General features: G+C 37.5%; 1 protein-coding gene across 1 annotated transcript; it reads left to right on the top strand.

Moving 5' to 3' along the window:
* Positions 1–4993: 4993 nt before the first annotated feature.
* On the top strand, positions 4994–8517 carry LOC115450334 (cytochrome P450 6B2). Its single transcript, XM_030178328.2, has 2 exons — positions 4994–6420; positions 8334–8517. Exons 1-2 carry the CDS (start codon positions 5043–5045, stop codon positions 8504–8506), a joined length of 1551 nt encoding a protein of 516 aa, XP_030034188.2. The 5' UTR covers positions 4994–5042; the 3' UTR covers positions 8507–8517.
* The last annotated feature ends 4286 nt before the right edge of the window (positions 8518–12803 follow it).

Raw genomic sequence — 12803 nt, 5'->3', positions numbered from 1 at the left:
AATATAAACAAACAAACTGAAACTGATTTATAAGTAACAATTGTTAAAGAAAGCAGTACCTGTTGTGACAAACATCTAGTTGTGTTTGATCTATATTTGTATGTTGCACTATTCCTTGCTAAAAATTTAAGTTACAGATTAACATATTTACTTAATACATGATAAATGGAATAAGATAGCGTAGTCAGCAATTATTTGGTTGGTTTTATTTTATTTTATTATTATGCTCTTTGATCGAGAAACATAACCATGTTTCAGCAAACTAAAATCAATGAGCGTAAAGATGGTGGTTAAGATAATCAATTATAATAATTATTTGCAAAAACAACAATATGATTATGTATCTATTTTCGTGCATGCAAAGGTTGTTAGAAACATAAGACCGCCAATTGTAAAAATATATCTTACATTTCATCTTTATGTTGTTTCTTTTATGTTTATCTATTCTTTTATGTAACAATTCTAATTTTATTCATAGCAATATGTTAAAGTAATATTACTATTAGGTGAAGTATAATAATCATTACTATTTTACTTATCGGGAATATTGTTGGAAAACAGTTATCTTTACTCGCGTTAATTAAACGTGTGGTTTATGCATATCTTCTCAAAATGTAAAGAAATATGTATTTGGTGTAGGATTCCAATCACGTCGCTCAATATTCTCAATTCATTTTGCCTTGGTTTTTAAATTTTTGGTTATCTTAAAAAATATTCTAATTTCACTTAGTTTGTCGTTCTGGATAATACAATATTGATGTGTGCTCTAACATTCTTTCAAAGACAAAACCGTAACTGATAAACGGGCGTCTGTTAAAATATCGATATCAATAATTTCTAAACAAATCCACCCACCCATCCCTAAGCTCGTGTGTAAACAAACATAATGATTTTAATGTGTATAAATCACGCCTAAAAGGGTCCAAAGCTTAACAAACCAGATCCACATATCATTTTAATTGATAAAAACAAATCCAAAAAGTAAATATACAAAGATATTTGCTAATTTTCGGTAAAAACAGTTACTAACCTATGAAAAGATATTTCGGGGTCTTTCTTGCGTGAATTCGATTTGCATCCTTTCACACAACACTGAGTCATTTTCGAAACTTAACAAATACACTAATAAACACACTGAACAATTGAGAATATGATTATATTACTTTAAATTCAATATTTATGAAGATTTGTTTAGATCGTCTGACACTACATGTACTTGTTGACTCGCCTGCAACAAATGGCGTTTCTGCCGCAAGGCGGTCCCAGTGTGTTGAAGTAAACGAAATAGTCCCATATGCGAAGAAAGCAATTATTTTTGTCTTTTTTTGTTGCGTTCCAAATAAGCTTTGAGTAAAAGAGATAGACATATATATTGACAATTCTGCGTCGATTTCCCTGACATAAATATAACTTATTCATATAGCTAATTTTTGAGGCCTGTCCTCTTTATATTTAGTCATTGAGACAATCACAACAAAGTAGAATTGTAATTTACAAGTAAAATTATTTATTGTATTGGTAAGTTTATTATTAAAATGTTATTTACTCGCTTTAAACAAATGATCTTTTTCATTGCAAAGGCAGTTATTGTGTAACAAGCAAATTCTTTGGTTTGATCTATTTAAGAAATCATTAGTTTTGCCCATCGATATACACAACGGGTTTTTACGGGATTTTTACGGTAAAATTTATTGAATCTTTGTGTGAATTTTATTATTTTTATCCCAGTAGGAATACGAACCACCATTATTTATGCACCCTGTGTTAGGATGTTTACAACAAACAATTAACATTTTTTTTATGATTCCACCTAACAGTTTCAAGGAGAGTACGACGACAAGTGCACCCAGCGACATAGGCGTACCTCTAATCGGGTCCTTCGCATTGACTGAACTAAAAAAAGAAGTATTGGAGCGGATTCTGAGAGAGTTAAAAGAAATTAATTAAAAAACTAATATAAAAATTATTGTAATAATGTTTTATTTTCCGATAACATATATTTGGTAGTTCATCTTATATGCATGATGTAATGTTGGTTATGGCAACTCTAGCGAGTTGGTAGTCGTTTAATTATTCAATTCTGAAACAAGAAAACATATTATGTTTAAAGTCTAATAAATTCAAAGCCATAGGCACTTTTTACAAAGGATGGCATAAAATTCACAAGTTTTCTAAGGGTTATATGGGTGCAGTCAATGCAACCACATATACCTGGAATTCCATATTTATGACAAAATGAAAAATTATTAGTGACTTGTTTAACCTAAGTAAATAAAGTGTTGAAATTTATTTTAAATTAAAGGCTAATGCTTTGTAGATGATTATTTGGTACTTTCGATGAATTATTAATAATTATTAACTCACTGTTCTTTTATAAGAGTGCTTTCTTGTTGGTTTTGTGGAAATTTTATAAATTTAGTCAATATATAAGGCTGACTCAGACACTTGCCTGAGGCACTCAGAGACTGTTTGCTGGGCCATGGACCCATCTATACTTAGTCCCACAGCTACCTAACAACTCATGGCATAAAAATGTAGTGCAGTCAAAATATGAAATTATCAGACAAATATTATATACATTTTAGTACAATGCATCAAAAAACAAAAACAAGATCATTAAGACGTTAAGAATACTACAATACTAATACCAGCTAGGTTCTTGAGAAAGGTAGAAAGTAATATTGCTTCTGTAGCTTACCTTAGTGGTAGTATCACTTCCCCGTATATGTTCTTTGGAGGAATCAGTGGAACTATATCCTCGCAGATGGTTTCAAAAAAGGGTGGTAAAGTCCTTTAAGTTCTTATAAATTCCATGTAATGAAGGTTTTACGCAGTTAGAGACGCTTCCAACTTCGCTCAACACTTTCCTCTCGCAACAATTCTTCACACAGGAGTTATTGAGCAATTTTAAAACCTCTGAAGTACCAAACGAAAATCAAACGAAAGGCTTAGAGCTTTCGTAAAATTGACGCTAAAATCCGAACGAAGAAACGATGTATTTTATGTCAAATGTGTTTTCATAGTGCGGTCGACGAAAGTAAAAATGTCATAAGTGTCAAAATCCGATTACGGATCCGTCGTCGAATCCGTCATCGAATCCGAAACACTTCGTAGTAACAAAATGTACGATCCGTCATCCGAAACTACGGATTTCGTTTTTCGAAGTAGACTCCCTGCAACCTAGATCGTGGAATATTGACACGGGCTATCATTGTATGGGTGTATGAAGTATTATTTATTTAAACTGGAGGTCGAGATACCTTAGAGGCTGCGTAGGGAAGCTTTAATGATGTCGCGAGCAAAAGCCTGTAAATAATAAACATTTGACAGCCAAAATAAGTCTGCAATATCTCGCTAAGTCAATTAACCTCTGACCCTCGAAATAAAAACAAAGCTCGCGAATATTTGGTGTGGAATAGCACTGGTGGCTTTCTGAATTAGGTTTTTTTTGTTGTTTTTTAGGTTTTTTTTTTTGTTGTTATTTTAAGAACATAATTTTTGGGCCATCTCGTTATATTTCATAACTTGTATATAATTTTTATTCAGGTTAGAATAATGGAGAGGCTAATATTTAATTGGGATTAATATGGAATGCCAAGACGAATGCTGCGACTTTTGACTTATCGAGGTTACATGTATTTTGTTCGTCAATTATCGTTCGCTTTAACATTATGGAAAACATTGATACTAGAGACGATAAAACAAACACAAACAATATTCTGTACATGCTTCCTTGCTGAAATATGGCAAATATTCTATTTCTTTTTTTTTTCCACTCATTTGCAAGGTGCGGTATGCGCATCTGCCAAATTTTATTTCTTACCACTAAAAAATTACATATTGGTACTTCTCGTGCGGAACAGGTCGAAATCTAGACTAAAAATTATATGAATAGGTTTATGACTATTATTGTTAATGTCTAGCGTCTATTACAAAGTGTTAAATATTGAATGAAACATTCTGGAACTAATCTTTGTATTTGTATGGTTTTATATTCATAATGTACAAACAATGTATAATAATGTACCACGATAAAGTGACAACTACTTAAAAGCTTGATCTTACAAAAAAAATAAACACTACCCCTTATATACCGCACCACTGGGCACGAGCCTCCTCTACTACTGAGAGGGATTAGACTTAGTCCACCACGCTGGCCTAGTGCGGATTGGTACGCTTCGCACACCCTCATAATTTCTATATAGAATTTCGCAGATTTCCTTACCATGATTTCCTTCATCGTTAAAGCAAGCGTTAATTTACAAAGAAAACACACATGTTTAGAAAAGTCAGAGGTGCGTGCCCTTGGGATTAGAACCAGCGAACATTCGTCTCGGCAGTCCGTTCCACAACCAACTAGATTATCGCTATATAAGAAAAAAACATTTCGAACATACGAAACTTGTTTTATTATTTTTAGTTTTTAGCTGATCATTATATTTATGAGTTCGATACTGTTCTACAAACAACAACAAAAAATATGAATAGTTCCTGACAGGTTGACATTTTATTTGAAACACTGGTTAGACAAGAGCACACAAAAACAACTCACGATAAAATTAGACTCTGGGGCCTTATTCTCTATCCCGCACGTTATTTTGACAGTGTGTAACAAGCACGTAACACAACGCATCATATTTAGGACTATAGAAATTTGGCTTACAGAATACCATTCCACGCACATTTCTCGAAGATAACATGACACGGCCGCGTTACGTGTTTACACTATCATACAGAATAAGGGCCCAGCACTCAAAAAAAAAATCCTTCATACACCAAACATATTTCTACGAGTCCATTTCACTTATTTTGATGCACGATCTTTGCCTAGATATAATTAAGAATTCATACGCATACTTATCCATGACATTAAAGGAATAGATAAATTCTGGTTCTGTATGTTTTTAAAATAATTATCATATTATTAGCGTGAAGTTATCGTATTGTAAACACGTGTTATGTTTTATATAATATATCCGTTCATATAGGAACGATTAAACTTTTTCGACTCATTTCGCAAGAACCATCAGATTACTGCAGACATGTTTACGACATTGCTGTGTACGTATGTCGTATTTTTGTTATCATGTCTAGTTTATTACCATTACAAGAAGAAACTAGAATACTGGAAGAAAAAGAATGTGCCGCATTTGAAACCTATGCCTCTGTTGGGCAACTACAAGGACTATTTATTATTGAAGGAGATCCCTGGTGTCATCTTACAGCAGATTTGTGAGAAGTTCCCCGACGAGCCATTCATTGGCGCCTATTATGGCACGGACCCCGCTCTAATCATCCAGGATCCTGAATTGATTAAGTTGGTGATTACAAAGGACTTCTACTACTTCAACGGCAGGGAAGTAACTGCATATAACGGAAGAGAGCCCGTCACTAAGAATGTATTCTTCTCGTGTTGCGACGAATGGAAGGTTTTGCGGCAGAACCTCACGCCTCTGTTCACCACTGCCAAAATGAAGAATATGTTTTATCTGATAGAGAAATGTACTCACGTCTTCGAAGACGTACTTGAAAAGAAAGTAAGTGCTTCGCAAACAGTTATCCTCAACAATTTGATGGCATCCTTCACCATAGACTGCATAGGTTCGTGCACATTCGGCTTAGAAACCAACGTGATGAGGAAACCCGAGAACAATCCTTTTAGAGAAATCGCATTTGCGATATTCGAGAAGTCAACGTACCGTGGAATCAAGAACGTGATGCGCAACGTCTGGCCCGGTTTATTCTATCTCTTGGGGTTAAGGTTCTTCCCATCACATATAAATGAATTCTTCGTGAGGCTACTAACAGAAGTTTTTGAAAGCCGCCAGTACAAGCCGTCGCCAAGGAACGACTTCGTCGATATTGTCTTATCTATGACTAAAACTAATCGTATAATCGGAGAGGGTGTGCCCAACTTCAAAACGGGAGAGGTCAAGAAAACCTCCATAGAGGCGACAAACGATTTGCTAGCAGCTCAGTGTGTATCGTTCTTTGGCGCAGGGTTCGAGACGTCGGCGACCACGTCCAGTTTTACACTGTATGAACTAGCTAAACGACCAGATATTCAAGAGAAGGTTCTCGAAGAAGTTGATACGTATATTAAAAAGTACAACAACAAGTTGAACTACAACGTAGTGTCCGAACTGCCGTACTTAGATGCCTGCATCGATGAGGCACTGCGTTTCTACCCGGTACTTAGCAGTCTGAACCGCGAAGCTATGGCTGATTACACGTTTCCCACAGGACTCAAAGTGGAGAAGGGGATGCGAATCCACATTCCAGTGTATCATCTACAACGTGATCCCAAATACTTCCCTGAGCCTGAAGTGTTCCGTCCAGAGAGATTCCTAGGGGAAGAGAAGTTGAAAATCAATCCACACGTATACATGCCGTTTGGAGGAGGTCCCAGATTCTGTATTGGTATGTTTTATGTTTTTATAATAGTTTGATAAAACAAATAGGTATTGAAAGAAAGTTATTTACGGATTTTATCGCGGTTATTTATATTATTATTCTCTCCCGACGTTTCGAAGGCTGTGGCTTTCATGGTCACGGGTCGAAGCGTCGGGAGAAAGTACTTATATAAATTAAACGCAATAAGATCTGTAAATAAATTTATGTCAGTGCCTAACATACGCGTAAACATAAGAAATCATTATAATAATTACGTATTCATTTACGTAAAAAGAGGCCTAATCCCTCTCAGTAGTTAGAGGAGGCCCGTGCTCAGCAGTGGGCAAGTATATAATACAGGGCTGATATTATTATTATTATTATATAATTTTTTTACGTAAAAACTGTCATGGCTTTCATTCCTTGCTTCTATATCGTGGTACTGCGTAGTCATGGTTGGATCAAAATTGTTTGAGTCTATGTCTAAGCTTTCTAAAACATACAGTTTTGAAGTATTAACATTCAGTTTAATACACGATGTGCGTGCGACAAATTCATTAAAACAAAACTAAGTATTTACCGTCAACATTGAAATGTATTTATTATAAAAAACTTCAAGGACTACGTACTTACCATAATATAAGCCTTAACAATCGAGTATAGACTTCAATACCGTTTGCATTCCTATTTGAACCCGGAAACATCTGCCTGCAATTACCTTGTCATTTTGAGGATTGTTTCATGCTATATTTAATTTAATTAGAGGTATAATAATTCAGCGCACGCCACTAAATTCAATATACCAAGAGTACAAGCTATATATTTGCGTACAATAAGTTTGATCTTATACCCTTTAAAAAATTAAAGACGCGTTAAGCAACGGTAGTGAAGTTGTTAAATCTTGAAATCTACCTTAGAATTTCGAAGCTAGATATGAATAAACCAGTGTGATGAACTAAGGCCTAAATCTTCTTAATAGTAGACGAGGGCCATGCCCAGCAGTGGGAAACAATATAAACCAGGGCTGGTATTAATAATGCAAACGATTAGAATTATTTTCTGCTCGCAAATAAAAGTTAGGATATGTATGTATCTAATAAATAATAATAACAATATCAGCCCTGTATTATATACTTGCCCACTGCTGATCACGGGCCTCCTCTACTACTGAGAGTGATTAGGCCTTAGTCCACCACTGATCTAGTGCGGATTGGTAGACTTCACACACCTTCAAAATTCCTATAGAGAACTTCTCAAATATGCAGGTTTCCTCACGATGTTTTCCTTCACCGTTAAAGCGAACGATAAATTCACAAAGAATACACACATGATTTTAAAAAAATCAGAGGTGTATGCCCTTGGGATTTGAACCTGCGGACATTAGACTTGGCAATCCGTTCCACATCCAACTAGGCTATCGCCGCTGTGCAATGTATCTACATGAAGTAAAATCGAAATCAACCAAGGTACCTACAATCCTTTTTTTGATACTGGCACGACATAGTTACCCGATTGCACCTGATGGTAAGTGGAGTGGGATCTAATAGAATGTCGCCTGACGAGAAATGATTACCCCTCGACAGTCGACACAATTATGCCGGCCTGTTGGTACCGAATATACACAGGCTGATCCCGGAATGCGACACACTAGGTGGACTACTGTGGTGGGTTTAAAACACGTCATAGAAGGCTACGTAAGTGTCGACTGCCGAGGGGTAGTCATCTCTCGTCAGTCGACATTCTATTGTACTTACAATCAAGTGCAGTGGGGTCATGTCTTCGAGTATGTATAAAAAAAATGCTACTATTTTTTTTAGTAATTAAAACATCGAATTTTAAACTCTAATTCTAAACAGGTTAAGCACAATTAGTTGATTACATTTTTTTAATCCACTTCCAAACAAGGAGACAGTTTCTCATTTATCACTTTTTATTTCAAGGCATGCGGTTCGCGAAGATGCAGATGCTAGCGGGGCTGGTGACTATCTTGAAGAACTACAGGGTTGAAATGGACTCCAGTACACCCCAGGAGGTTCAATTCGACCCCCGCATCCTAGTAACGCAACCCCTAGACCCAATTATGGTCAGATTTGTACCTCGAAAAATAAAATAAGAAATTGTTTATGATTTGCTTTTATTGAAATGGTGATATAAGCCGCTCGCCTGACTGTCACGACTGCTTGTTTTGGTCTTAATTAAAGCCAATGTTAAGGCGGCAGGCCTTTGCGAGGCCTCTATACCCGACTGTACTATAGACTGTCTCGGTGGCGTAGTTGTACTACATGCGCGGTACGGCAGCGCTCTGAAGTCTTGGGTTCGATTCCCGGGTCAGACAAAACGTTATTTGGGTTTTTCTGCTCAGTATCAGCCGGGAGTCTGGAATTTGTGCCCGATATGGCGATAGGCTCGCCTCCTATCACATCATGGAACGGAAGGCAATTGGCGAAAAATGGGTGCCCTGGTTGCGCCTCTGCATACCCCTTTGGGGATAAATGCGTGATGTGTTTTTGTTTATATACCCGATTGCCGACGGAAAGTAAAGTTTTAGGGTTCGTACCTCAAAAGAAACCCATATAGGATCACTTAGTTGTTCATATGTCTATCGATCGAGACCCCTTTTCTCAGGAGCATGTTAGCAAGTAAAATTCAAGTCATATATTAGGGTCTACGAGCTCTGTGCCCTGCCCACTGCCACTTAAGCTTGAACCTTGAAGTTGAATGATGGGGCAAGAGGTTCTGTGGTGGAGGCGAAGAACTGGGAAGCCCAGCATCGGACAACTATGAGGTGGACAAATGACGTCATAAATGTCGCAGGAGGTCGCTGGATACAGACCGATTACAATAGGTCGATCTGGAAATCTTTGGGGGAGGCCCATGTTCAGCAGTGGACATCCTGCGGCTGATGATGATGATGATTGGGGTCTACGGTCTCTTGCGGCTGTGAAAAAATCCGACTTGTAAGTCAACGCGATCATAAGATATTATAACCTTACAATAAGGGAATCAAAATTTAGAGCACCTCCCGTTGAAATTTGCCAACAATCTATAACTTACAGCACATATATGCTATCCTAAAAGGCCTATAACGCATCTCCATGCCTCCTGGTATTGCAGATTAAAATTGACAGCGGTGATCACTTACCAACGGGTGAATTCATGATGCTCGTGTATCCCCCCCCCCCCCTCCTCCGTCTGCCAAAATAAAAGAAAACATTTAAAGGAGCCATCTGAAAACTGTTAATGTGTACTTCAATAACAAAAAAAAACGTTTATACGGAACTCTAGGTGCGCGGGACCAACTCGCATTTGTTCGTTTTTTGTTTATGTCCCTAGCGAGCGCGAGGCTCTGAGCTGAGTCCCGTCACCACCCTGTAAGCCCGCCACTGTAGACAGTCTCTAAACAGTAACAATCCTCACCCCGAACGTGCTGATAGTAGAAATATATTTTATATCCGCCCGGATAGCGACATGGTGTTAAAACCCGCCATATTGACCCACATAAGTGAGTCGCGTTCGGGGATCAGCCTGTGTATCCGGTTCCAACAGACCGACATTATTGTGTCCACTGTCGAGGAGTAATCATCTCTCGTTCGTTCAAACTCCATTTTGAATTGAATTTTGTACATATTCCTTGCCGGTCGTGTTTCTAAAATCTTCGCCACACAAAAAGCGTGGTTGTGAAATATTTAGGACGCGTGTTCTTGGCCTGTAAATAACTATGACAATGTATGGGAGATGCCATATAGCTGGGCGTGTCCGTTCTTGCCAGTATGCGCGCTACTGCGCACCCTGACGCCGTGTGCCCATCATGCGGCGCTCCCACTGCAGTTCATCACACTATGGCGACATCACATCCAGCCGCGCTACAGCGTGGCGAAGTCTTTATTAGTTCGTCATTCTAGCTAAATTAACACAAAGTGACATCTATCGACATTAAGTGAAACTTTTGTAACGATTTCTACTGTATTCACTTTTTGTTATTAACGCTAAATGGCAATATACGAAGTAACACGAGGCTACACTATGCTATAGTATTGCCAGTTCTCAAGTTCCCTCCATCAGATACTTACAATTTGACAAAAAATTATCCTATACAAGTTTAATGTCCTTAAAAACGTTTTACTACGATGTGGCTATAAACATCTTACACTTTTGTGTGTAGCGCCATGGAGATATATATTAAAGTTTAGTATGGGCCGCTGGCGTTGTTAAATGTAGAACGAATGAATCCGGACTTACGGTAAACATGATTAGACCAAATACAAACAGTCAAAGACAGTAAACAGTATTGTTGTAGGCCATATATCAGGGTCAAATGTATGACCTAAAAGTATAACTTTTAATGACCTAAAAGTATAACCAAAAAGTTTTAATATTAAAGGCGGACATTTGAAAGATTGTCATACAAAAACTGTGCGCTCATGTGAAGATTACTCAATCTAATGAGTAATAGCAAAACATCGTTGTACAATAAATTAGAAAAATCATCTTTTGCGCGATAGATGGTGCTAGTTTGTTAACATGCGGGTTTAAACCTGGGGCGCAGCTACCGTTGTATCAGTGATACGGGGCCCCCGAGCTTTGGAGCCCCTCTTAGCCCATACCTACGTTAAACTAAGCGGGTGCCCAAAAGTTCGCACCGCCCTGAAGGGCCTCCAATAAATTTAGATATAGGGTCCGTCTATGGCAAGCAACGTCACTGGTTTGAACTCGCATGTTTGAGATAGGAAGCTAAACAGTTTGTTTATATGTTTTAATGCACTAATCTTAGGAATTATTTATACGTTGTTGAAAAATCTTTTAATGTTCGATAGCCCATTTATCGAGGAAGGCTGTAGGCTACATAATATTACGCTATAACCAATAGGAGCGGAGTATAATGAAAAATGTTGCGAAAGCAGGAAAAATTTATTCCTTTTGATAGCTTACGTTGTGTCCGCTGCGTAAACCGTTAAAGTTACGTAACAATTAAGTTTAACGGAATTATTCATCTTAAAAAGTTCTAAAAATATAAGTATTATAAAACAAAGTCCCCCGCCGCATCTGTCTGCCTGTCTGAATGACAACTAACTCAAAAACTACCCAACGGATTTCGATAAAGTTAGGTATGGAGATAGTTTGAGACCCTGGGAAGGACATAAGGCTACTTCCATCCCGAAAAAATATATAGCAGAACTTTTATCCCGGAAAACTCTTTTACGCGGTCAAAGCCGCGAGTAAAAGCTAGTACTAATAATGCTGAAGAGTTTGGAAATTTAACTAATCTTCGTATTCTATCGCGGTTTTAGTATTTTTTGTATTTTCTGCTGAAGAGTTTGTTTGAACGCACCAAACTCAAGAACTACTAAAACGATTTTTACTTTCACTAATAGGAAGCTACATTACTCCTGAGTGCTATAGCTACTTTTTATCCCAGGAAAATATTAATTCTGAAAAAACGACATCTCGCGGTCGGAGCCGCAGGCAAAAGCTAGTTTTATATATATTTAAGACGAGAATCGAACATATAATACCTTCCTTAAACAGGTCCCTCTATTATCCTTAAATACATTTGTATAGATAAACTATCATTCAGTTGGAAACCAGATATGTTAATCTACATAACTATTCATTCACAGTGGACAAGTGCGAATTCGACTTGCGCACTGTGGGTCCTGTACAAATTGGTTGGTCTCTCATATGCGAGATACCACCTGGGTAGGTGCCACTGCAACGTCTATTTCTGCCGCCAAGCAGCAGTGTGTAGTCACTGTTGTGTTTGAAGGACATCGTAGCTAGTGTAACTACTGGACATAATAAGATCTAACTTCTCATGTCTCAGAATGGCAAGCGCAGTGGAATAACAAACAATACTTTGTTATTGAAGGTGTTGGATGGTGTTACTGTTTATGGGCAGTCGTATCTCTTACCATCAGGTGAACGGCAAGCTCGACTCGTCATTCAAAGCAATAAAAAAAAATATTTTATCATAAAAGTCAATATTTACGGTTGTCAGATCATTTCCTTAACATGTATTGAAAGACATTATCCTACTGTCCGTATGTGCCGAGAATATAAAAAATGAGTTTAAAGAGCCCGAGTTAGATATTCTTGCCAGCAGGCTAAGCACGTCCAAGAGGATTATTTGCATGTCTTATTCATAAGCCTGCAACTACATAGTATTCAATAACAATTATTATTGTTATTTCGTCCTTTATATGAATACTAGCTTTTGCTCGCGGCTTTGCCCGCGTGAAGGAGTTTTCCGGGATAAAAGTCCACTGTATGATAAAAGTCTTGCTACATATTTTCCCGGTACAAACAAACGGTACGGTTCAAACTAATTTTATCCTTATGGGGGTTGAATTTATCAAAATCCTATTTAAGCGAACGTCTTCATCATAGTAGCTCCAATATTTAATTTCAGTTCA

Source organism: Manduca sexta, chromosome 4 (genome assembly GCF_014839805.1).
Source record: "Manduca sexta isolate Smith_Timp_Sample1 chromosome 4, JHU_Msex_v1.0, whole genome shotgun sequence".
Taxonomy (NCBI): Eukaryota; Metazoa; Arthropoda; class Insecta; order Lepidoptera; family Sphingidae; genus Manduca; species Manduca sexta.
Note: the sequence above shows the minus strand (reverse complement) of the source record. Positions and strands in the feature narration are given on the sequence as shown.

Coding starts and splice junctions, on each gene's coding strand:
- LOC115450334 (XM_030178328.2), top strand. CDS start 5,043: ATGTTTACGACATTGCTGTGTACGTATGTCGTATTTTTGTTATCATGT. Junction 6,421..8,333: donor AGGTCCCAGATTCTGTATTG/GTATGTTTTATG, acceptor TTTTATTTCAAG/GCATGCGGTTCGCGAAGATG.